The sequence below is a fragment of the Ostrinia furnacalis genome, unplaced genomic scaffold, assembly GCF_004193835.3.
Source record: "Ostrinia furnacalis isolate ACB-3 unplaced genomic scaffold, ASM419383v2 OfSCF0606, whole genome shotgun sequence".
In the NCBI taxonomy this organism is placed as follows: Eukaryota; Metazoa; Arthropoda; class Insecta; order Lepidoptera; family Crambidae; genus Ostrinia; species Ostrinia furnacalis.
This window is the reverse complement of record NW_021130845.1, coordinates 638,644-661,616: the sequence shown is the minus strand read 5'-3', so window position 1 is coordinate 661,616 and position 22,973 is coordinate 638,644. Positions and strand designations below refer to the sequence as shown.

The following is a 22,973-nucleotide window of genomic DNA, read 5'->3' as shown; positions in this document are numbered from 1 at the left end:
GGTTTAAATAAATTAAATGAAACCATCAATCGAGCTAGTAGGATTTATTTTATTATTCATCAATAATCAAATTCAGAATTTGAATATTCAACTGCAATGTCTGCTCATGAACGCTTCAAACTCGGTACTTCTTTCCCAATTCCATAAAATTCAAAACTTAGAAAGTAACAAAAAACTTTAAAATGGGTAGTTGAAACAGACTACAGCTAATTTTCATAGTGGACTGTACTATACGATAAACATGTCAGTCAATTTGACAACCTTTGTCGGAAACATTATTCAATGAAAATATTGTCCGAACCCTTAGTATTTCTCTTCGACAAATACATTAACACACCGTGAACCACTTTTCTTTCACGACTATAAAAATATTTTAGCAATTTAATTCACAAAATCAATTGCACACATTTAAAATAAAGTTTGTTTACACTTTGACAACAATAGACTGACATGCAAGGTGACATGTCAATGAAGTTTTCAGTTACTGTTGCCATTAAAAGAAATTAGTACCATTAGTTTTCCGCAACATGGCGAGGGTTTTTATGTTCCTGGTCGGGCTATATTTGTTAATATGCTTTCTTGCGTTTTTTGTTGGTGTACAAATTACACTGCCACTATTATGTACCAGAAAAATGTGTCATTTCATTCGTAAATACAGTTTTTTTAGTAAAATATTAAATGTATTTAATTTTATTCAATTTGACAAGTGTTGACGGTTGAATTTGACATGTGACCTAAAATCTAGTGGCCACTGCCAGGGGAAGTTGGGCGAATATGTTTCACTTATGAACTCTGCATTTTAAACTCACGCAATTTTTTTTCTTTAGAACAGAATATATTCTTGTGTTGACGTTTTCATCAGAAATCCATCAATGCTATGGCTATTATTACTGTATGATTATAATAATTAATTTATGATCAAACGAAGAAGACTCACTTGAGAAACAAAATTATAGCGGAAACGAAAGTGCTAAAAATGCAGGTTGGGTAAAATATAATTCTACTTCCCGACCCCAAAAAGATTGCAATTATGTATAAAGAATCGAATTTTAGTCTTTTTTTAAAATCGCAATGACGTGTTTTTGTCGTTAATTTATATGTCGATAATTCGACTTTTAATCTCAGAGTACACCTCACAAATTTTGCACGTTGCTATACATAAAAATAATCCGGATTTAAAAACTCATTTTTTAAGATAAAAAAAGGCATAAGACCTAAGTTGGTTTGAGGGAAAATAATAAGTTACGTTTTGTCTTGCTTTTCTTTAAATATTAGTTTGATAGTTCATTCGAAAATTCACTCTACCCCATTCTCCTTTCCTGTGCAAAATGTCTTAACGCATAGCTGTCATAAAATAGGAGTATTTGCGCCATTTTAAAAGACAATAATGTAGGCGTATAACGTGTCTATTTATATGATATGCCATTGTTTATCACAGGATCGAATTGATCGTCTAAATATTTTTCTAACAATCGGTAGTAGTCAATTAGACCGGTGTATTCCAGGCCATTTTGTTTCTTGAATAGCAGATCTCTGACGAGTTCAGGCCATTTAATACTGAAGCCTTGGGACATTACGTCACTGGAAAAAATAATTCAGTATCATGAATCACGCAATGTAAACGAAACTGTAAATTGAATGCAGTAAGTAGTAAAATGTCTTCGTACCTTAATCGATTACTGTGTTCAGCTATATGTTTGATCAAATCAGAATCATCAGACTCGAGTTCTTCAGCGAATGAATGATATATCTGATATTTTAGGATGAGACCCATGAATTTCCTGAAAATTAAATATAATTTTTCCTCAGTATGTATAGTAATGTATTGTAACTTCCTACTTTTTTATATTTTTAAACCGGCAGTCAGTGGTGACTGAGTTTGTTGCGGCTCTTCTTCTCAGCACTTGCCAAATGTTTGTCTTGAAGCGCTGGTAGAGCAAAAAAAGATGATGAGAATGAGACATGCTATACATGTCTCATTCTAAGGAGCCTATGCTCTTTAAGAGCATTTGACGATTTGCAAGTACTAATTTAATTAGTCTAAACAAATAAAGATAATTTTGATTTTGATTTTAAAATTTTAGACAACAACAAGGTTTCTAGTTGCACGCTTACCCAATAAAAGGTTTGTTGAATTGAACGTAGGGGTCACCTAATAAATCTGTATCCAAGGTTTCCAGTTGGGAGAAATTTCTTCTAAATTCGCTCCAACTTGCAGCTGTCTTCGAAGAAGGCGTATTCCCCGTCAGTACTTTGAGTCTCCATTCATCAGCTGCCAGGTAGAAATTTAACCTGCAAGTTAAGTAAAAATTTAAAACCATATTCTTTTCACTTAATCAAAGGTTTCTGAAAAGTGTTTCATTCGTTTTGTATTGAAAGCACGTATTGAATTTCCTTCGAAAACACCAATTCATACGGCATAATACCTACCATTGTATCGAAGCCCTTTGTTACTATTGCCTACATAATTATTGGAATCATTATAATTGAATGCATGACTGCTTCTCTTCCTAATGATGTCGCACGCGTTCCAATAATGTGAGCGAAGTATTTTCAGAATCGAGTTTTAAATTAACGTGAATGTTGAGAGTACCTACATACAACTTATCTATCAATTTGATTTTTCTTTGGACTAGGTGTCGAATAGTTCACTTTTAATGAAAAATCCACTATTTTTATTCGTTGTTTCTAAATAAGAGATTGTCATGATCTCAAACCAAACTAGAAAAAAAAATTATTTCTTTAGAGACACTTGTAAATTTTTCAGAGATTTCTACTGGTGATTATAAACAGCTGTGGGAAAACGATTTTCAAAATGACCCAGTGTGTGTAATGTTGATGCAATTTTCGTCACAAATTACTTACTTAGCTAAGTCCCTTAGGGCGAGTATTAGCTGCAATACCATGCGATGGTGGTTGCTGTTCCGATTGAAGAGCTCGATGTTAAACAGGTCGTTCCTCGCCAAAGCGTGCGGGCTCAATGCCAGCAACGATAAGAACCCTGGGATGGCTTCGTATATTGCTGTAAAAAATATAAGAATTAGCACGAACCGATTGCATCAAGCTAAACATAGTGGCGAGTTATCTCGTTGTAACAAAGGCTATTTAATCAACTTTAACTTCAAAATTATTATTATAATTATTATGTAACAACATCTGAAATAGTTATAAACCTAGGGTGGAAGACGCTGGCGCGTCTTTCCGTTCTATACATGGCCAGAACGCACCCATAGGAAACTGCTCGTGTATATTTTGTAGTGCCCGTTTGTAAATCTGTTACTCCAAACTATACACGAATTTTGCGTACTGATCGTGTATAGTTTGGAAGAGCTTAGTAAAAAAAGTCATATCCAAACTATACTCGATTAGTTTCTACTACACCACTTACACTTGACTAGAGTGTGTTTAGTTGATATTGATTTAGTAAAATATGTAATTATATTTAAAATTACATTTATTCGATATTATTACATAAAATATTATTATTTTACTGAATCTATAATAAATCTAGATTTTTAACACTATTGTAAGTGGTTTTTGAAATTAAATTGATTAGGTAGATTTCAAATTAAATAACAATTATTAGTGTAATCATAAATTCATTTAAAATGAGAGAGAGTGAGAGAAGAAAGTTCAACGTGCATTATTAATACATTATGCGAGACTTTAAATGCTAGGTTTGTATTATCGGCCGTTTGGTGTAGTGGTTCGAAACGGACTACTATTCCGGAGGTAGCGGGTTCGATTCCCGCACAGTACAAACATTTGTGTGCATGAACATATTTGTTTGTATTGGACTGGGTGTTTTCTATGTATAGTAAGTATGTATTTACAAAAAAAAAAGTATTTAAGTATGTATGTTTATTTATATCCGTTGTCTAGTACCCATAGTACAAGCTTTGCTTAGTTTGGTACTAGAAGCGCAGTGTAAAATGTCTAAGGAATTAAGGATATTTATTTATTATTTATTTTATTTATTAACTTTTATCTCAAGAACAAAATCATTTTGACATATTTCCATACCTACATAATTCTTAATTTAAGAGTTATTCGAGAATTGGTGAAAATTAAATATCAGCCCCAAAACAAATATTTTTTCTATGGCAGAATACGTGTCGAAAAGATGATTCAATGTTTAAAGTAGACACGCAGATATGAATTATTAAGTAATAGAAAGAGAGGTCATTAAGACAAAATGACTAGCATGCAACTACTCGCGTATAAATTGTAATCACGCACTTATTACAATACATACATGATTAGTCCGTATGCGTACTGGCGATGTATATTTTGGCGCAAGATAATTGACCTAAGTCACTACAAAGTATACGCGAGCAGTACGCAGCATATGCGTACTGGTCGTGTATAGTTTGGAGGAGCTTAGTAAAAAAAGTCATCTCCAAACTATACTCGATTAGTTTCACACCCTTGCGTTCTGGCTATGTATAGAACGGAAAGACGCGACGCTGGCAGCTGTGGACACAGTGTATACTAGTAGGTACAGCCACAAAATATAATAGAAGGTAAACTCCATACTAAGCGCGCTCGAGCCACGCACACATAGATACCGCTCACGTACGCGTTATCAAGACTGTCTTGGACGAATGCGAGGCGCGACTGCGTTCGCTTGAGTGACGCTGCTCACGCGTTTGTGAAATTATTTTGTTTGTGCGAAAATGAGTGAACAACAAAAAAGGGGTATTATAACTATTTGTTAAGTAGACGGTTGCTTACACTCAACATTAAAAACTAAATTTTCGTTTTTTAAACTACCAGTTGATTCTGGGAGGTAAGTAAGGTACATATTTATTTGTATTTCAATAGTTAACGTTGACAAATTGAAAGCCAACTCAATTATTAGGAATATCGAATTGTTTTAAAGAGGTTTTAGGAATTATTGGATAGTAGTGTCAACCACTCAACTACATACTACCTCCTTCTCGTGTATTTGTTTGCAAACTATTACTATAATAACGTACTAAATATAACTACATAATTATACGTGGATATCTGTTATTGTCTTTCTTCTATAGTATTAAGAGTTAGATTTTTGTATCATAACGAAATAAACGCAACACCTGACAAGACAACCCTAGCGCGACGGCCGAGCGTGCGAGCGAGCGAGGTATGCAAAGCGAGGTACATACATGAGTTTACCTTCTGTTATATTTTGTGGTACAGCTGTCAACGCTAACCTCTTTGAAATACCTATCTAAATACTTTATTTGAAAGCTTAAAGGTAGTTGTACACTGCTATGGGGCGTGCGCGGGTCGTACGTTTTAAAGAAACGGGTAGGTTTTTAGCCGGGTCGTTCTACGCTTTCATGCAAATGTTATAAGCTTCATAGCATTTTTAAACACCTAAAACATCTTTAGATTAAGTTCTGCTGAACCGGTGTTTAAACGGTACATTTAAACTTTAAATACCTATTTTACTACAAATAAGAATTTTGCCATTAAAAGCTCCAGTTGGGGAAATTACTTAAAAGTTTAATAAATTACTATAAGTTCAAAATAGATTTTGAATTTCATTATTAGACTAGTTAATAGCATGAATTTAAGATAAATGAAGTTGTTTTAACATAATTTTTACTCAATTTTAGAACCGGAATTTTCAGGTTGTCTGTCGAATTACGAATACGAATGCATGAGAAACTAAATTGTAAAGGGACTTAATAACTTAGAGTCCTTAGGATTTATATTACACTTACCCGAGTAACGTGGGGCTTCCCTCAGGATAAAAGTGTTGTTACTGTATGAAGCAGTGAGCTGCTTGTAAGCGATCTTCATGGCAGTCTCGTGCGCATCCAAATAGTTTCCTATACTGACGTCTTTACACGTGACCACCTTCATTTTGTTGGGTTTGCAGTAGTCAACGAGGACGGGAGGGCAGGAACTGTTGAACACTGATATCTGCCATATCTCTGGCTTGATCTCACCAAGGTTCAGTTCTTTGATGAGGTTAGCTGCCGCTTTGAAAGCGTTTTCTCCGCCGAGATTCTGTTGAAAGAAAACAGTTAAATTAATCATCTATTTTTTTTTACTGAGATTAAGAAGTAAATTGACTTCGGCATACCTTTATTTGCAGATTCGCAGCAACTTTCCGGTAAACTGCTGGGTGCTTGGGCAACAAACTGTCTATCACATTGGACCAGTCGTCACCATTTAGCGACCCTGTAAAAGAAATTACATTATTTTGATACGTATTTTATTAGTCGATGTTGTAAAAATATACAGGGTGTGGTTTTGTAAAACAACGTCCATCTCAGGGGTGGTATACACAACACTCATGCCAAAAAAAATGTTTTAAATGTTCATGAAAAATTCGATGAAATCAGGAAATGGTATTATTACGCGGGCGAGCTATCGGCCAGTCTCCCCGCTCTCCCGGAGCGGCGGCCGCATGAGCTCGGTGGTGAAGCGGGGCACGCGGGGGTGGTGCGGGCGGTAACAAGCGCCGTCTCGAAAGTTTTAGATGTTTGAATAAGTTTATTTACTAATAAAGTAATAGATAAAATTTTATTGATATATTTTTCTTGTAATTACTTTCATAAATGTACCACCCCCCCCTGTGATGGGCGGCGTTGTTTTACAAAACCTCACCCTGTATACATATTTACTACGCTACGTGGCATGAGCTCTTTGTATGAAACATGAAACGGATTACAAATAACCGGGCCTCACTACGGTTTCACGCCCCACGAAAGCACGGTAATGGTGCGCATATACCTTTAAACTTTAACAAAAACCAATCAACATTATGCATCGATTCATTTATTCACGCTCATGCTACCCGTTCTATACAAGTTTTAGTAACCATTTAGTACCATTTATTCATTAGCGGCATCCTTATTTGTGTGCCAAAGGTTACCGTTCCCTGGCACAAGAAAATTAGGGATAGGACGTAGCTGAGGGAAGTTTGGCAATAAAACGGCGTAACATCCCTGGGGCGGGTTAGTGACAGTTAGAGCCCGACCAGGAACATAAAAACCCTGGCATAGAGGCGCGTCAATTGCATTTGATAGTGCAACACTGAGTACAGTAGTACCTGTGTTAAATTAATAGGCTAACTTTATGTATCAGGATTCAGGATTACGGGCTAATTTGATATTTTCATATGTCAACGAAAAAGATTGTATTATAGGTAACCTGGTTTAAATAAATTAAATAAAACCATCAATCAAATTCAGAACTTGAATATTCAACTGCAATGTCTGCTCATGAACGCTTCAAACTCGGTACTTCTTTCCCAATTCCATAAAATTTAACACTTACAAAGTGACAAAAAACTTTAAAATAGGTAGTTGAAACAAACCACAGCTAATTTTCATAGTGGGCTGTACTATACGATAAACATGTCAGTCAATTTGACAACCTTGTCGGAAACATTATTCAATGAAAATATTGTCCGAACCCTTAGTATTTCTCTTCGACAAATACTTTAACACATTGTGAACCACTTTTCTTTCAAGACTATAAAAAGATTTTAGCAATTTAATTCACAAAATCAATTGCACACATTTATAATAAAGTTTGTTTACACTTTGACAGCAATAGACAGTTTAATTATTGACATGCAAGGTGACCTGTCAATGAAGTTTTCAGTTACTGTTGCCATTAAAAGAAATTAGTACCATTAGTTTTCCGCAACATGGCGAGGGTTTTTATGTTCCTGGTCCGGCTATATTATGCTTGACATGGAAAATCGTTACTGCTAGTTTCTTTGGTAACGGCCAAAATTCGCTGTCTGATCTTTAGTCTGATCTGATGATACCGCTTATGTAAGTGGGACTGATAGGAATTTTAAGTGTATGAGTAACAATAATTGAGATTTCTAAGGTTATCGTAACAAAACATCAAAAAATAGTAATAAAGCTTTAGTAATGGGTTAATTTAATTACAGCTAAACTAAGCATCAAATATCAATATTGTTTTATTATGTTGGGTTGTTACTTAGGTAATTATCTTTTACGGAGATTTAACTTATCCATTTAATAATTTTTACATGAAGCACTAAAAAATAAAAAAAACAGTGTTAACACACGAACTTGTGCTAACGAATGAGCTACGTATAAAATTAGTTATTTTTTTCTAGTTATACTTTGGGAGATGTGTGTTTCACCGGCAGGCCATTATCACACCACACGTCATTACGATGACATGCTAGAATTATTTAGGTTTAGCAGCTACGGCAATAAACCTTGAAGGAAAGTCTATAATACACTCGCGAGCAAAAGTATGGAATCACTTACATGAAGTTGTTTCCACGCGAACTTGTGCACTAACGAATTTGTTAGTAACAAAAAAGTGGCACCATTTTAAAGATTACACTATTAACTTTAAATTGATACCAAATTCATTTAAATCACACCAGTATTTAAAAAGGTATCCCCGCTGATGTGAAGAAGTACGGAAAAAGACAAGTATCAACTGTTTGAACGTCGCGAGTTGCGGCCTATTTACCCTCTATAAAAGCACGTGTTTTCGGATTTTTGCTTTCACACGTTGATCCATACACATCTCCGCTTTTTTGGCGCTTTACCTAAGTGTCAAAAGAAGCGGAGATGTGTATGAATCAACGAATTTGGTATCAATTTAAAGTTAAAAGTTTAATCTTTAAAATGGTGCCACTTTTTTGTTACTAACAAATTCGTTAGTACACAAGATCGCGTGGAAACAACTTCATGTAATTGATTCCATACTTTTGCTCGCGAGTGTATATAAAGTTCGATTTCTATATTATAATAAAACTCAAAGGTACTAGTAGTAGTAGTACAAAGTAAAAGGACTGACTGACTGATATAGTGATCTATCAACGCACAGCCTAAACCACTGGACGGATCGGGCTGAAATTTGGCATGCAAGTAGATGTTATGACGTAGGCATCCGCTAAGAAATAATTTTACGAAACTCCACCCCTAAGGGGGTAAAACGGGATCCACGCGTACGAAGTCGCGGGCGGCCGCTAGTCTTTTATATACTCACTTAACAAATGAACCGGTAAGTTGCCCCCAACCCCCTTGTCGCCCAATAAGCTCAAGGCCACGTACTTATGTAGCTTTACGTACAAAGGCTTCACCCCTTCCCAAAGCTCGCGGGCTTTCTGTATGGCGCCCTCGTATTCTACTAAGGAGTCCCAGTATTCTTCCACAGTCTTGTAATCTGGAAATAATGGCTTGGTTAATAAATAATGTCTGTGTCTTACTATTTATGTTGGTTTATTAAGAAAACAACGGAATGTAACGACATTATGGTAAAACTGAAAAAACTTATGACAACATGTGGTATAGCTAAATAAAAGCTTCTAGCTTTACATAAAAATCAACAGTAGGTACGTATTTTTAACCGACTTCTTAGATTACATAGAAGTAAAATAAAGGGTGTTAAAAGAACATGATGTAGGAAGAAATTCAAGATAAATTTTATCCTCGTATATAGGAAAAATTTAAGTGTCATGAACAGTGAAAACAACCTTAGCTTCTAAATTGGTAATCATTGGAAATGTTTCCCCAAATATTTGTGACTTTCAGAAGTTACAAAATTGCTGTAATGGTAACTACAAGTTGTAAAAGTTATTGTTTTTCTGTACCTTTCGATGCATTTCCTAGAATAGGCAGGATTTGTTCTACATATTCGTTGATGTCTGGCAGGTTACTCTCCCATGATTGTTTCATTTTCTTCAACACTGCTCTATATTGTTTCTTCGCGAAACTTTTGTGGAACTCTGTCAAAGATAGAATTTATATCATAAAAGATATCAGACATTTAAAAACAAAGAGATTGAAGAAACAGCTTCAAAAGAGGCCTGTTTGTTTTTATTGAAACGTGTCTGTAGATTTTATTTTATGAATTTCTGTAATAACTGTGAATAGAGTGTAATCAAAGTGCTGTCTCTTGGGATTCGTGGGTGTTTTAGTGACGGATAACCGAATATAAAAATATTTGTATTACTGATCAACGTGATTAATTTTATTGATACCTACTACGTGTGAAGTGAAATAGCGCGCGTTTTAAAAACAATATCTAAAGTGTTTTATAAACATGCGTCCATTCTATATCCGTAATACATGCTTAGTTTGTTCATAGATTGAGGCTCCAGATTAATAGTTTGTTTCCGCCAAATGACGTCGACTGCTGGACAAAGGCCTCTCCCAAGGTTTTCCACAACGACCGGTCATGCGCTACCAGCATCCAGGCACTTTCGGCGACCTTCACCGGGTCGTTGGTCCACCTGATAGGGGGCCTGCCCACACTACGTCTTCCGGCCAGTAGTCGTCACTCACACACAGAACTTTTATGCCCCAGCGGCCATCAGCACTGCGAGCTTACTTATGTGCTTTAGCACTTTCGTAGATGATTGATCTAAAGTGAACTCTAAAAGCTCATGTTAAAGGTTAATTTCACTGGGGAACAGTCATTTTGCGGCATGGTAGTTTAGAGTCAATTCTGTATGCGACTAGTGTGCTGAATACTAGAAAAATATTAGATTTGTCAAATTGACTCTAGATCTTGAGATAAATACTATTAACTATTTATATGAAAAAAACCCAAATAAAAATAGCAATCTGTATAAAAAAAATATTTACACTAAGATCCTATTTAAGAACGATATAAAAATTAAAAATATATTTGCTTTTCATCAAATAAAAGAAAAAAAAACTACAAAAAGCTTTTTCTGTAAGCTTTTATGTTATGGTTTTGGTCAGGAAAATTCCATAATTATGGCAACAGTAATCAGCCATCATCTGGCGGTCCCATTGACCGTGGATATCATTCTTCCACTGTCCTGATGTTCTGGTAGAACCGTTCTGCTTATTCCTCACTGTAATCACCCAGATTATGGGAGAACGTGTCCATATGGCTATTGTTAAAAAAAAATAATACTCAAATTAGATCCTTATGTGTTAAATTTTTCAAACAACCAATTCTGAAAAGTCTGGTGCTCTATGACTCCCCAAATATTGTTTGATTACTAAAACAAAGCTTAGCCATGCTTCAGATTCAATTTGTGTTATGTGGTTTACAAATACAGTGTCTTAATAAGAGTACGGATTTGCGGTCAATGAATTTATTTTTTCCGTATTCAAACGGACGTTTCAGGACGTACAGGACTTTAATTTGGCTGACTATTGATCATTTTAGTGATTAGAAAGCTCAGTTCATATCTTTGGCTTTCCAAATTGAAGTCCTTTACGTCCAGCTTGACTCCAGTATGGCAAAGAGTCTTCACGAGTCTTGCAGACGATATTGGACCTCCAATATTTGTTATTTTATGGAAGTTTTATAAGACAGTATGCTTGGTAGGTTTTTATCACTACCTCCGTGATCTTATTTCTTTGCTTTTGTAATTTTAGAAGCCAAGTATTAACAAAAACTGTTGGGATTGTAAACGCAAGGTTTTCATAATGAACTCAAATTTTTGAGACAAAAAAGCTCTTTAAAAATTAATTTAAAACACACAAACTGTTAATTTCAAGGTCTAGTAGCTGATTACTAAATTGTTGTAACTACAACTACACTAATACATGAGTAGAAAATAAAACTTTGTGGGTATAATCAAATTAATATAAGTTTAGGGAGGGTCGTTTAATTTTTTTCATTGATTTCTTGTGTCTCGTTTATCTCAAGAACCAGAGTCAATCCAAAGAAAGTAAATGCACACCATTTATGTCTAATACAAGTATTTACAAAATTCATTAACAAAATAGATGCCGCAGATTTTTTTATTTTTTTTGTTCCGCAGTGTTTTAATCTTACCTCGCAACGCGCAAGTTCTCGACCCACAGTCGTAGTTGGTCGCAAACCTTATTTTATTCTGCGCCTTATCCGCAAACGTCACCAGCTGTAACCAACATTTTCTATTAATTATTATTGATTTCGACACCCACATCTAAGATTTACTAGATTTCCTCTTCTAAGTTGACCCGCCTACGTAGGCATATAATATTTACGACCGCATCCTCTCAAGGGGTCTAGCCTAATATTAGAATTAACATTAATAATTTATGTATGAAACTTAAGGTTCTTAGACAAATGAAAAATATTTAGTATAGAAGCTTCATGATTTAGGACGCAAAAAGCGTCACATAATTTCGTGGCTACGAGTCATGGGAGTGCCTAGTATTTATATTAATAAGTTCTTGTAAATAAATATACTTTGAAGGTCTAACGCTTGACTCAGTGGCTGAGGTATAGGAGCGGCATGAGACGGCGTTTTTGAGACGTCAACGTCAGCGAGACTTCAGATATGTTTCAGATTTTTAAGATAAGTATTCTTGTCAAATCTTAATATGTCAATTTCACACAGAGTTTAGCGCTAAATATTATGTATAACTCAATCTAAATTTCAATATTGATAACATTGACATGTAATATTTATTTTTTTGGTTGCGCCTGTCCTGAATAAAAGCCTCATGAGATTATTGTAATGTAAGATGATAAAGCAGAATATTTGTGTTATAGCCCGACCNATAATGAGTTTTAAAACCTCATCTTCGTCCGCTGGCGACATTACAAGCGAGAATGGGACGGCACAAGACATTTTAGGGACAGAAGAAAACGTTGTTTGGTTTGAAGAGTCAATTTTTTCAGCCAGATTTTTTCCTACATTAGCGAAGAACTTANGTACGCTAATACTTATTTTCCGTCCTATAAGTGAATGATACCTGATCTTATAAAGGTAGCAGGAAGGCGCTAGATGCAGGCTGCCACAAATCGGCCATTTTGGAATTCATTGGGGGAGGCCTATGTTCAGCAGTGGACGTCCTATAGTTGAAATGATGATGATGCTGATGGAGTAAATGATACCAGCACGGCTTCACCGGCAGGGACTTCTATCAATTAAATGTATGTCGATAGATCAGACAGTCAGTAACAGTTGCTTTTTAAAACTATTTATTCTAGATAGTACCTATACGTACATTAACGTATCTACATTTCACATGCAGAAATTTTATAAATTGGAATTTGAATTTATTTTACTAAAAGAGCAATTTGCAGTTAAACATCAAAGCTACAAGAGCTGTTCATTTTCTGCCATTCGCATGTATTTTCATCTAAAATTCAGATCAGCATTTCAAAATTCTGAAACCGTTTCATTTACCTGTGATAAATATTACGAGTACACGGTCTTACAATTAAGATGGGTTCAGTAGTCTTACTTGTGAAGGACAAAAAGATTCAGGTTTCATGTATTTTTAGCTTTGGTAGACTTACCTATTTATTTCTGTAAAGGTAAAAAGTTGTCCACATATTATGAGTATGTTAAGTAATGAGATGAACCAGTTTAATCTTGGAGGAGTATTTCAAAATAGAAATAAAAGTGATACTAGTGGTTAGTTAGTGGTACCGTGGTTGACTGGCAGAGAATGCCATCCGGCATTAAGTCCGTCACAGTGCATTATATGTATGTATGTGCTAAAAGATTAAATAAATAAATAAAATAAATACTATGTTATGTATGTAGTATGGAAACCTGATGAGTAAGTTAAAATGTAGCCAAATTTTCAGTTAGTTAATGTGCTATCAAACAATTTAAACCGGGTCAGTAGTTATTGAGTCTTATTAAAGTTAGGTTATCTACAGCCACAATAAAAGTCTAGTATTTCTTTAACTAATGCAACTTTCATAAATTTCATTGACCTTAAATCAGACTTCTACTGACTGCTACTTAAATTACATCATGCTGTGTAACAAATCTACTGATTACAATTTCATTATGATCCTGTAATAAAATGATTTGGTTATTTTTATTGCTATAGATAGGATAACGTAATTCCACATAAATCCTGCGTTTTATTTATGAGATGGCAGCACGGGCGCGTCCCGGGGGATATATTGCTTTCCCGTTACCTTTACACGTACTATCGGTTGGTAATTGCTTTAAAAGTTATTAAAGCCTGGTCCGTGATCACGTAGGATCCCGTCCAATGACCCCAAGCTACCCATCCCTATCGCTCGCGCGTAATTATATTGCTGTCGCGACTGTGCGACGGGCGCCCGCAGTGAGTGTGCGAGCGCGACAGCAACAGGGTAGCTTGGGGTCATTGGACGGGATTCTACGTGATCACGGACCAGGCTTTAATAACTTTTAAAGCAATTACCAACCGATAGTACGTGTAAAGGTAACGGGAAAGCAATATATCCCCCGGGACGCGCCCGTGCTGCCATCTCATAAATAAAACGCAGGATTTATGTGGAATTACGTTATCCTATCTATAGCAATAAAAATAACCAAATCATTTTATTACAGGATCATAATGAAATTGTAATCAGTAGATTTGTTACACAGCATGATGTAATTTAAGTAGCAGTCAGTAGAAGTCTGATTTAAGGTCAATGAAATTTATGAAAGTTGCATTAGTTAAAGAAATACTAGACTTTTATTGTGGCTGTAGATAACCTAACTTTAATAAGACTCAATAACTACTGACCCGGTTTAAATTGTTTGATAGCACATTAACTAACTGAAAATTTGGCTACATTTTAACTTACTCATCAGGTTTCCATACTACATACATAACATAGTATTTATTTTATTTATTTATTTAATCTTTTAGCACATACATACATATAATGCACTGTGACGGACTTAATGCCGGATGGCATTCTCTGCCAGTCAACCACGGTACCACTAACTAACCACTAGTATCACTTTTATTTCTATTTTGAAATACTCCTCCAAGATTAAACTGGTTCATCTCATTACTTAACATACTCATAATATGTGGACAACTTTTTACCTTTACAGAAATAAATAGGTAAGTCTACCAAAGCTAAAAATACATGAAACCTGAATCTTTTTGTCCTTCACAAGTAAGACTACTGAACCCATCTTAATTGTAAGACCGTGTACTCGTAATATTTATCACAGGTAAATGAAACGGTTTCAGAATTTTGAAATGCTGATCTGAATTTTAGATGAAAATACATGCGAATGGCAGAAAATGAACAGCTCTTGTAGCTTTGATGTTTAACTGCAAATTGCTCTTTTAGTAAAATAAATTCAAATTCCAATTTATAAAATTTCTGCATGTGAAATGTAGATACGTTAATGTACGTATAGGTACTATCTAGAATAAATAGTTTTAAAAAGCAACTGTTACTGACTGTCTGATCTATCGACATACATTTAATTGATAGAAGTCCCTGCCGGTGAAGCCGTGCTGGTATCATTTACTCCATCAGCATCATCATCATTTCAACTATAGGACGTCCACTGCTGAACATAGGCCTCCCCCAATGAATTCCAAAATGGCCGATTTGTGGCAGCCTGCATCTAGCGCCTTCCTGCTACCTTTATAAGATCAGGTATCATTCACTTATAGGACGGAAAATAAGTATTAGCGTACGAAAACTATAACTCACTCTTATCCATTGGTCGCTGTCCAACAAAACATCACCGGGCTGCAGCAGTAGGTGCACTTTACGCTTCAGCAAATCATCAGTCTGTGTCCACGAATGCCTCGTGATAGTCTTGAGGTCTTCAAGGTTCTGCTTTACGAAGGTCTTGTATTCTTTGTCGCGCTCCAACTGTGAAAAATAAATATTTATAAATCATACAGTTTAGCCCATAGGGTTAAGTAACTAAGGTATAAAAATAACTGAGCTTTTTGGTCGTATTTCATAAGTATTTTTTTAGTAATTATCTACTAAATTTACCTGATTTTTTTTAAAGCAAAACAGGACATCTCGTAGTTATGATTAAGGCCCGATTCGACCAAACTTTTATCCGAAAATAACTCTTGGTATAACCACAGAATAATAATAAGTACTTCGTACAGAAGATTTTCTTCGCGAAGGTATTTAAAAAAAATTATGCTCAATGTCGTTAACAATATGGTGTAATTTAGCTTGTCTCAAGAGTCGAGCACCATTTTGTTGACAAACGTCAGTGATCGGTACTGCGCCGAAGACATAGGGCTGACTTCGGTAAAATGATGTGTGACGTGAGGTGCCAAACTGCAAAAAATGGCGGAGGAAATACATGAATAAGCATGAATTATATTTTGTGTTTCTAATATTATTCAGGCAGTTAAAAAATACTGCACAGTATTAATTGCACCACCGTTTTTACATATGGTTTAATGTCTTTATAGCCTGACCAGGAACATAAAAACCCTCGCCATGTTGCGGAAAACTAATGGTACTAATTTCTTTTAATGGCAACAGTAACTGAAAACTTCATTGACATGTCACCTTGCATGTCAGTCTATTGCTGTCAAAGTGTAAACAAACTTTATTTTAAATGTGCGCAATTGATTTTGTGAATGAAATTGCTAAAATCTTTTTATAGTCGTGAAAGAAAAGTGGTTCACAATGTGTTAAAGTATTTGTCGAAGAGAAATACCAAGGGTTCGGACAATATTTTCATTGAATAATGTTTCCAACAAAGGTTGTCAAATTGACTGACATGTTTATCGTATAGTACAGTCCACTATGAAAATTAGCTGTGGTTTGTTTCAACTACCTATTTTAAAGTTTTTTGTCACTTTCTAAGTGTTGAATTTTATGGAATTGGGAAAGAAGTACCGAGTTTGAAGCGTTCATGAGCAGACATTGCAGTTGAATATTCAAGTTCTGAATTTGATTATTGATGAATAATAAAATAAATCTTACTACCTCGATTGATGGTTTCATTTAATTTATTTAAACCAGGTTACCTGTAATAATATTTTTTCGTTAATTTATGAAAATATCAAATTAGCCCGTAATCCTGAATCCTGATACATAAAGTTAGCCTATTAATTTAACACAGGTACGACTGTACTCAGTGTTGCACTATCAAATGCAATTGACGCGCCTCTATGCCAGGGTTTTTATGTTCCTGGTCAGGCTATACAATGCAAATGGGTGAAAAATACGTGCGTGCGTCAATACTCGCTCGTGATTGTCCTGTCGATTTGGTACCTCAGGAGGGGTAGTCGCGCGTGTTTTGTTTTCGATGCAAACTCGCGGAGATGAACAGGCCTGGTATAACTGGCACATTGACAGTTTCAGTATGGGAAATATGTCAAAACTGACGACTCTTGTTTGGTCGAAACCACCCTAAGTCCCATTAGTATAAAGGCGTGTATATTGTAAATACTGCGAAGCTGCTCACGAGTTTACCTTGTTTGAGCAGTCGAGAGTTTAATGTTCAAACTGGCAATGTCTTCAGGATTCAAGTCTCAAGTCTTATGACTTCAAGTAGGTACCAGCGAATCGGGACAATAGAAAACTATTGTTGGCGAGGCTTCATGCGACCACTTAGGGTTCCACGAGTTAAGGATTCAAGTCTCCAGTCTTAAGACTTCAGGACTCAAGTCTCTGTAGGTCTCAAGCAGCCTCGTAATATCGATACCTTTACAACACTAGGCTGTGAGGAAGTGAAATGCGATCCTAAAACGCTCAGTTTGTTTGCCACGCGTTAATGATAGTGAAACATAAACGTTGCTATTAAACGAAATTCGGAGAAGTTGTTAAATGGTTTCGTATCCGTGATGTTTCAGTGTGTAATATTATCATGCCAATATTATTTGATAGTGTATTCACGCTTAATATTCATATTAGGTTTCAGTTTAATCTACTATATGATTACATGTGAATTGACATTATTTAATACATTTTAACCGTCACACTTTAGGCTGGGTTGCACCATCCTACATTAACTTTGACCAACGTCAAAAATCTGTAAAATTTCATACAAAAACCACCGGTTATCGTCATAGTTACGGTCAAAGTTGTAAATATTGATTATCTACCAGTGTATGTCTTGTTGGTTGTCCTATTAAATAAATAAAATAAAATAAAATAAAGTTAGGTGGTGCAACTCAGCCTTAAAGAGCTATTTATTGTCAAAGTACCACTCTCTAGACTTTTTATGGCAAAAATAAATTATTAGTATAGCGTGTTACTTTTTTCCAAATAAGTTGATTTAGCTTAGTTTAATATTAGATTTGTACTAAATTATACTTATGTATTTCCTGCGAAACGTAATACAGTTTAATTTAGTCAATTAATATTTTTTCTTATAACTTGTAATCTAAATTATTTGTAAAATCTATTTTGTATTATGTTGCTGTACCTAAATAAATAAATAAACTTTTTTAGGCTACGTTTATTTTGGTAATCACGTGAACTTGAACATTCATGAATGGCATAATAGTATTCAAAGAAAAAGTGTGTCACTAACCTTAGTTTGCAAGCCCTTAGGGCTGCCAATAAGCGCGTCCCACGTTGCCGACGCCCTGTCGGCACAGTTGTCGGTGTAGTCGAACTCGACTAAATCGATTACAGAGGTCAACAGCTCGCTGTCGTTGCCGTTCGACAACGTTGCAGAAAGAAGCAGCACGAAGAAGTGGGAGAAGCGAAGTGAGATTGTCAGCCTCATTTTTGGTCTGTGGACAATGAAAAAACACATTAAAATTTTTGATGATTTCATAATAATGTGAATCGTCTCATGAAAAGTAGTTTCTCGGGAAGTAGGTACCTAGATGTTAAAAAACGCAGGTTCTATTATCTGGGGGCACGGCAGTGCCCCCACCAAGTCTAGCAAAAAAGCGGCACGGCCGTACCATCCTTTTCTCGAAGCAATTCAGGCCATTTTCGACTGCCTGTAACTTCGTTGTGGATAAAACTAGAAGGCTGAATTTTCATTAGCTATGCAGGCATTGTAAAGACACGGTATATTTAAAATTTCATTCAATTTGAACCAGTAGTTTAAGAATTATAACGGGTCAAAGTTACTTAATTTTGTCACTCACTGACTTTTTTTTTATTTCGAACGGGATAAAAAGTATCCTATGTCCTTCTCCTGGCTCTAAACTACCTCCCTGATAATTTTCAGCTAAATCGGTTCAGCCGTTCTTGAGTTATAAATGGAGTAACTAACACGACTTTCTTTTATATATATAGATAAATAATTTGAATTTGAATATGTACCTAAATAAAATTATAATATTGGTAGAAGAAAAAAGAGACACGAGTTTCATACATTTCATACAAAAAAAGTATTTAAGTATGTTTAACATAAAACTTTCCGACAGTTACGAAAATATTACTTTATTACAGCTGAATTTCTACAGAGAAGTGATTTATAATGGAATAGGTCTCTGCTCGCATCTTGGTTCGCGTGGGTTTCGTTAAATGTAAATTAATGATACTAAGTTTCGAAATCCATCTTGTAGTTTTTTCGTAAAGGAGTAAAGTTATCAATCCATCGTCATCTTATGAATAAGTTGTAGATCATATTGTGTAGATAGACAGACATTTAAAGTTTTTTGCGCCGCGCTGCCTCTTCTCAGCAATGGCATAGGTTTTACGCCCGTATACACAAACATTATGAGGCTATGAGGTCTCACAGTTCGCGTAGACGCACAGGGTGACACACGAACCAATCACATAGCTCCATTCAACGCTGTGCGTTCGATTTTCTGCTTCCCTTAAGCGAGTTTAAGAATACGGGCGTTAGTCTCGAAACTGTGACAAGATTAATGAGATCCCATCAAAAACAATACTTGTCAAAAAAACCAAGTCTCGCAACTCAGTTGTTCTACGGTAAAAAGTTGTGAGATCCATGTAATACCAAGTCCAGGCCAGGAAATCTTTAACGTTTTACATAAATATATTGACTTGGCCATCGCATGAAAACACGTGTAAATTAAATTATTTAGTGCGATGGCCAAGTCAATAATTTATGTAAAACGTTAAAGATTTCCTGGCCTGGACTTGGTATTACATGGATCTCACAACTTTTTACCGTAGAACAACTGAGTTGCGAGACTTGGTTTTTTTGACAAGTATTGTTTTTGATGGGATTACATTAATCTTGTCACAGTTTCGAGACTAACGCCCGTATTCTTAAACTCGCTTAAGGGAAGCAGAAAATCGAACGCACAGCGTTGAATGGAGCTATGTGATTGGTTCGTGTGTCACCCTGTGCGTCTACGCGAACTGTGAGACCTCATAGCCTCATAATGTTTGTGTATACGGGCGTAAAACCTATGCCATTGCTGAGAAGAGGCAGCGCGGCGCAAAAAACTTTAAATGTCTGTCTATCTACACAATATGATCTACAACTTATTCATAAGATGACGATGGATTGATAACTTTACTCCTTTACGAAAAAACTACAAGATGGATTTCGAAACTTAGTATCATTAATTTACATTTAACGAAACCCACGCGAACCAAGATGCGAGCAGAGACCTATTCCATTATAAATCACTTCTCTGTAGAAATTCAGCTGTAATAAAGTAATATTTTCGTAACTGTCGGAAAGTTTTATGTTAAACATACTTAAATACTTTTTTTGTATGAAATGTATGAAACTCGTGTCTCTTTTTTCTTCTACCAATATTATAATTTTATTTAGGTACATATTCAAATTCAAATTATTTATCTATATATATAAAAGAAAGTCGTGTTAGTTACTCCATTTATAACTCAAGAACGGCTGAACCGATTTAGCTGAAAATTATCAGGGAGGTAGTTTAGAGCCAGGAGAAGGACATAGGATACTTTTTATCCCGTTCGAAATAAAAAAAAAGTCTGTTTATTTATTGCCATTAAGGCGGAACAAAGTTCGCCGGGTCAGCTAGTTTGCAATAAATAGGTTTATATTAGGAATGANATGGAGCTGGAAGGTGGCCATAGGAACTCTATAATAAAACGACTTAAATCCATCAAGTTTGGGCTCGTTAGTTTTGTATTGATGAGTACTTTAATTCTATATAGTAATCAGGGTCTGATGATGGAGCTGGAAGGTAATTCGCAATAAAACGACACAATCGCATCAAGTTTGGGTTTGGTTCAATTTTAATTTCTGTGATGGGTCTGGGTGTTAATATGTATAATAAGTATGTATTTACAAAAAAAATGTATTTAAGTATGTTTATATCCGTTTTATAGTGAGCGGCCACTGTGAATGTACGTCACGCGGGGTCACGTGACCGTCGGCGGATCTCGATATTTAAGCGAACTTTGAATGCCTATAAAATCATAACTAAGTACTTGGTATTTTTGAATGAAATAAAAACAAATGTATTTGTATATGTAAAAGCTTAACTGTAACATAGGTTTCAAGTGATTTTGCATACCTAGTAACATTCTCAATTATTTATACTAGGTCCTTACTTATGAAATTAGCGATTTGTATGCAGAATTTTACGAAAATTGATTATTTCCATACTAACATCTTTTTGCGAATTTTTAAGAAACCACAAATTTAATTTTTATAAAATTTTGTGGGTAGAAACAAATTCAATTTTTTTAAAACTTAGTAAAACAACATTGTCCTAACCCTAACCTAAACTTGTCATCTAATAATAAATTATGGCAACTATTTCCTCATAGTTTGTAAGGCAATGTCTGCTCGTTTGCCTCCTATCACATAAAAAAAAAAAAAAAAAAAGGCAAAATGTTTATGTTTTACAAAACTTTGAAGAGCAGATATTTTGAAAACTATAAAAGATTTAGAAAAACTTGACTTACAAATTAAATCAATTTTAATTCTCAAGTATTCATATCGCTAGGAGATGCTTGTTTTTTTATTTAGTTAGTTTTTGACAAATAAGCGAAAAACCCAAAAATGGGAGAACTTTTAAAATTGTCCATCCTCTAACTAGCTAATCCAAACAAAGTTACAATGTTGTAAAATTTGTCATAATAATTGTTGTTCTTCATTTGACACTTTCTTTGGGATATTTAGGTGGCATTTAAAAAAAGGTGAATTAATATATTAGAAGCCTTTTAATATCCCGTGGCTTAGTTATACAATCTGAGGATAGATAGATGCCGTGGCAAAAAAATGTATCTGCGGCTTGACTTATTATAATTCGCCATTACTAAATAGCTAGAAATCTAGCTTTGTTTTTTAATATACCTAATTAAATATTAGTAGACAGTTTACATACCAGTATAATAACGTCCAGGTATTTCGGCCACTCGACACCACAGATGAATATAAAACTCGGGTAGAAGTATAATAATTTATTGCACTTTACACAACAATCCTTACGTCTAGCACACTTCACTCTTTAAACAAGAAGAAGCGAAAGCTGGCCATAACTCCGCTTATAAACTCTTAAAAATCGCGGGAACTCAAACGTTTCGATTGGTTGACATAGTCTGCCCATCACATCTTGTGGGAGTGTGATCTTTGGAAACATGAACATGATATAATGCTTAATTCAATACAACATAGGTACATCAGTTTCCGAAATTTATTACACCGATCTTGTCGCGACAATGAAAAATTTCCGTGCTTTTAAGCGATTTTGTGAAAAATACTATTGGCAGGTAGTTGCTAATTGCTCATAAGATAGGCCCCCTTAATTTTTATTTATTGTCCGTGGTGCATAATCTTTTCTTAAAGGTTTTAAACCTTTTTTTGTCACATGTCATCCGCTTTGCAATCAAATGGAGGGAAGGCGAACCTTAATTTCGAACTCCTCCTATGTTCATCTGATTAATTTCGTTGCGGGTCCAATGACAGTTTAACTTTTCCCCGGGACAAACTTGACCTTCATTGGTTGGGTTTTTGTGGCGGTCAAGCTGTAGATCCTGGCTACACAGGAGTTGCAGTGGAGGGAACGAGAGGTGGGAATAGTCCCGTACCTACTATGTGTTCTGCCCATTATCACTTCAGCTTGCTAAAACATCGTACTATGTCACCATGCGACTTTAGATCGTATAAGGATCTCCTCATTTCAGATTCGATTGCATAAAAAAACCAAGCATAGTCCACTCCATAGTATGGTATGCAATTTTGTGGTTCGTAAGCCTATAGTGAGAGGCCGCTTTTCAGAACAACAGACTTTCATCTTATGGCACTAAGGTATTTTAGATGACTCTACCGAGCTGTATCACTTATCCAAGCTATCGTTGTTAAGACGTCCACCCCAAGATGAAGAAGGTGAGATGAGCTTATAGAGGTTGTGGCAATGGCAATCAGTTAATCTCGCAATCATGGGAGGCCTATGCTCAGCAGTATT

General features: G+C 35.3%; 1 protein-coding gene across 1 annotated transcript; it reads right to left on the bottom strand.

The window, feature by feature from the left end:
* Nucleotides 1–501: 501 nt before the first annotated feature.
* On the bottom strand, nucleotides 502–22,044 carry LOC114366264 (angiotensin-converting enzyme-like). Its single transcript, XM_028323092.1, has 12 exons — nucleotides 21,894–22,044; nucleotides 18,173–18,377; nucleotides 15,367–15,531; nucleotides 11,758–11,842; nucleotides 9,590–9,724; nucleotides 8,986–9,162; nucleotides 6,077–6,174; nucleotides 5,712–6,000; nucleotides 2,866–3,022; nucleotides 2,116–2,292; nucleotides 1,668–1,781; nucleotides 502–1,581 (listed from the first exon to the last, which is right to left on the bottom strand). The coding sequence occupies exons 2-12, from the start codon at nucleotides 18,368–18,370 to the stop codon at nucleotides 1,407–1,409; spliced, it is 1,770 nt and encodes a 589-aa protein (XP_028178893.1). The 5' UTR covers nucleotides 18,371–18,377; nucleotides 21,894–22,044; the 3' UTR covers nucleotides 502–1,406.
* Nucleotides 22,045–22,973: the final 929 nt, after the last annotated feature.

What these genes read in the sequence shown, in the direction of transcription:
- LOC114366264 (XM_028323092.1), bottom strand. Translation starts at nt 18,370, where the DNA reads ATGAGGCTGACAATCTCACTTCGCTTCTCCCACTTCTTCGTGCTGCTT. An exon ending in GCCCTAAGGGACTTAGCTAA is followed by an intron (nt 2,293 to 2,865) that starts GTAAGTAATTTG and finishes CTTAACTTGCAG; the next exon opens with GTTAAATTTCTACCTGGCAG. An exon ending in TTCAACAAACCTTTTATTGG is followed by an intron (nt 1,782 to 2,115) that starts GTAAGCGTGCAA and finishes TTTAATTTTCAG; the next exon opens with GAAATTCATGGGTCTCATCC.